The sequence below is a fragment of the Gastrolobium bilobum genome, unplaced genomic scaffold (assembly GCF_033153095.1).
Source record: "Gastrolobium bilobum isolate Gb01-03AN ecotype WA unplaced genomic scaffold, APGP_CSIRO_Gbil_v1 utg171963, whole genome shotgun sequence".
Taxonomy (NCBI): domain Eukaryota; kingdom Viridiplantae; phylum Streptophyta; class Magnoliopsida; order Fabales; family Fabaceae; genus Gastrolobium; species Gastrolobium bilobum.
In genome coordinates this window covers 256-1116 of record NW_026897451.1, presented here as the reverse complement: position 1 = coordinate 1116, position 861 = coordinate 256, and the positions used below count along the sequence as shown (strand labels likewise).

Below are 861 nucleotides of genomic sequence, written 5' to 3'. Positions count from 1 at the left end.
TTTATGATTTTATGTTTTACGATTTATTATTTCCTTTCCTTTTTAGGTAAAATCTCAATTATAACTATGTTGCTCTTACAACAGACTTGGATTAAACTACTTGAATCAAACTAATCGAATAATGGATGAACCGAGGGATAAAATAAAAAACAATAACACTTAGAGAAATAAAATAAAAATAATTTTATTTGAAGGGATATCATACGAGACAAGTGATGATTTATATTATTATCAACATAATGCCTAGAGACAAATCGAAAAACACCAAATGTAGGTGTTGCAGAGAAGCATTTATGGGAAGTTTTTGCCTTCATAGGTCTGACCAAACTGCCAATACTTAGGGGCGACACGCCTTGAGACACTGGACCTTCCATCACTTGCTGTCACCCTGAAGCTCAATCTCTCTCCCACTAACCTAACATCTGTATCCCAATTCTGACCCCAATTTCGCCTCAAATCTGTCCATTTGAACTTGCCATCATCCTTCATCACTTGCACTCTTACTATTTCCCCAGCTCCTCCAACATTCCACACTTTTATTAGATTGAAATAAGGATTCCCATTCATGGTGAACCTAATACCTCCCTCCCTCTTGCATGGTACCCTGCATATACATATATATTGTAACAAAAAAACATTATTAATTTCAAATATATACCATGCAAATTAATTTCAATATATATATATATATATGAAAATGGAAAATGTTATATTTATAAACTTTTACAAACTACATTATGTCTGACCGGTCATACTTTAATTAAAATCAAAAGTGTATGACAGGTCATACTTAATATAGTTTGTAAAAAAAAATTTGTAAACGAATCATTCTCCTATGAAAATAGATCATGTATATGTAAC

At 31.9% G+C, this 861-nt stretch overlaps 1 protein-coding gene across 1 annotated transcript; it reads right to left on the bottom strand.

Annotated features, from left to right (window-relative positions):
- Nucleotides 1–291: 291 nt before the first annotated feature.
- Nucleotides 292–604, bottom strand: LOC133307030 (expansin-A9-like; the record flags this gene model as incomplete). The annotated part of the gene is made up of 1 exon (XM_061507449.1): nucleotides 292–604. A coding segment is annotated over one exon (313 nt), but the record flags the coding sequence as incomplete, so codon positions are not given.
- Nucleotides 605–861: the final 257 nt, after the last annotated feature.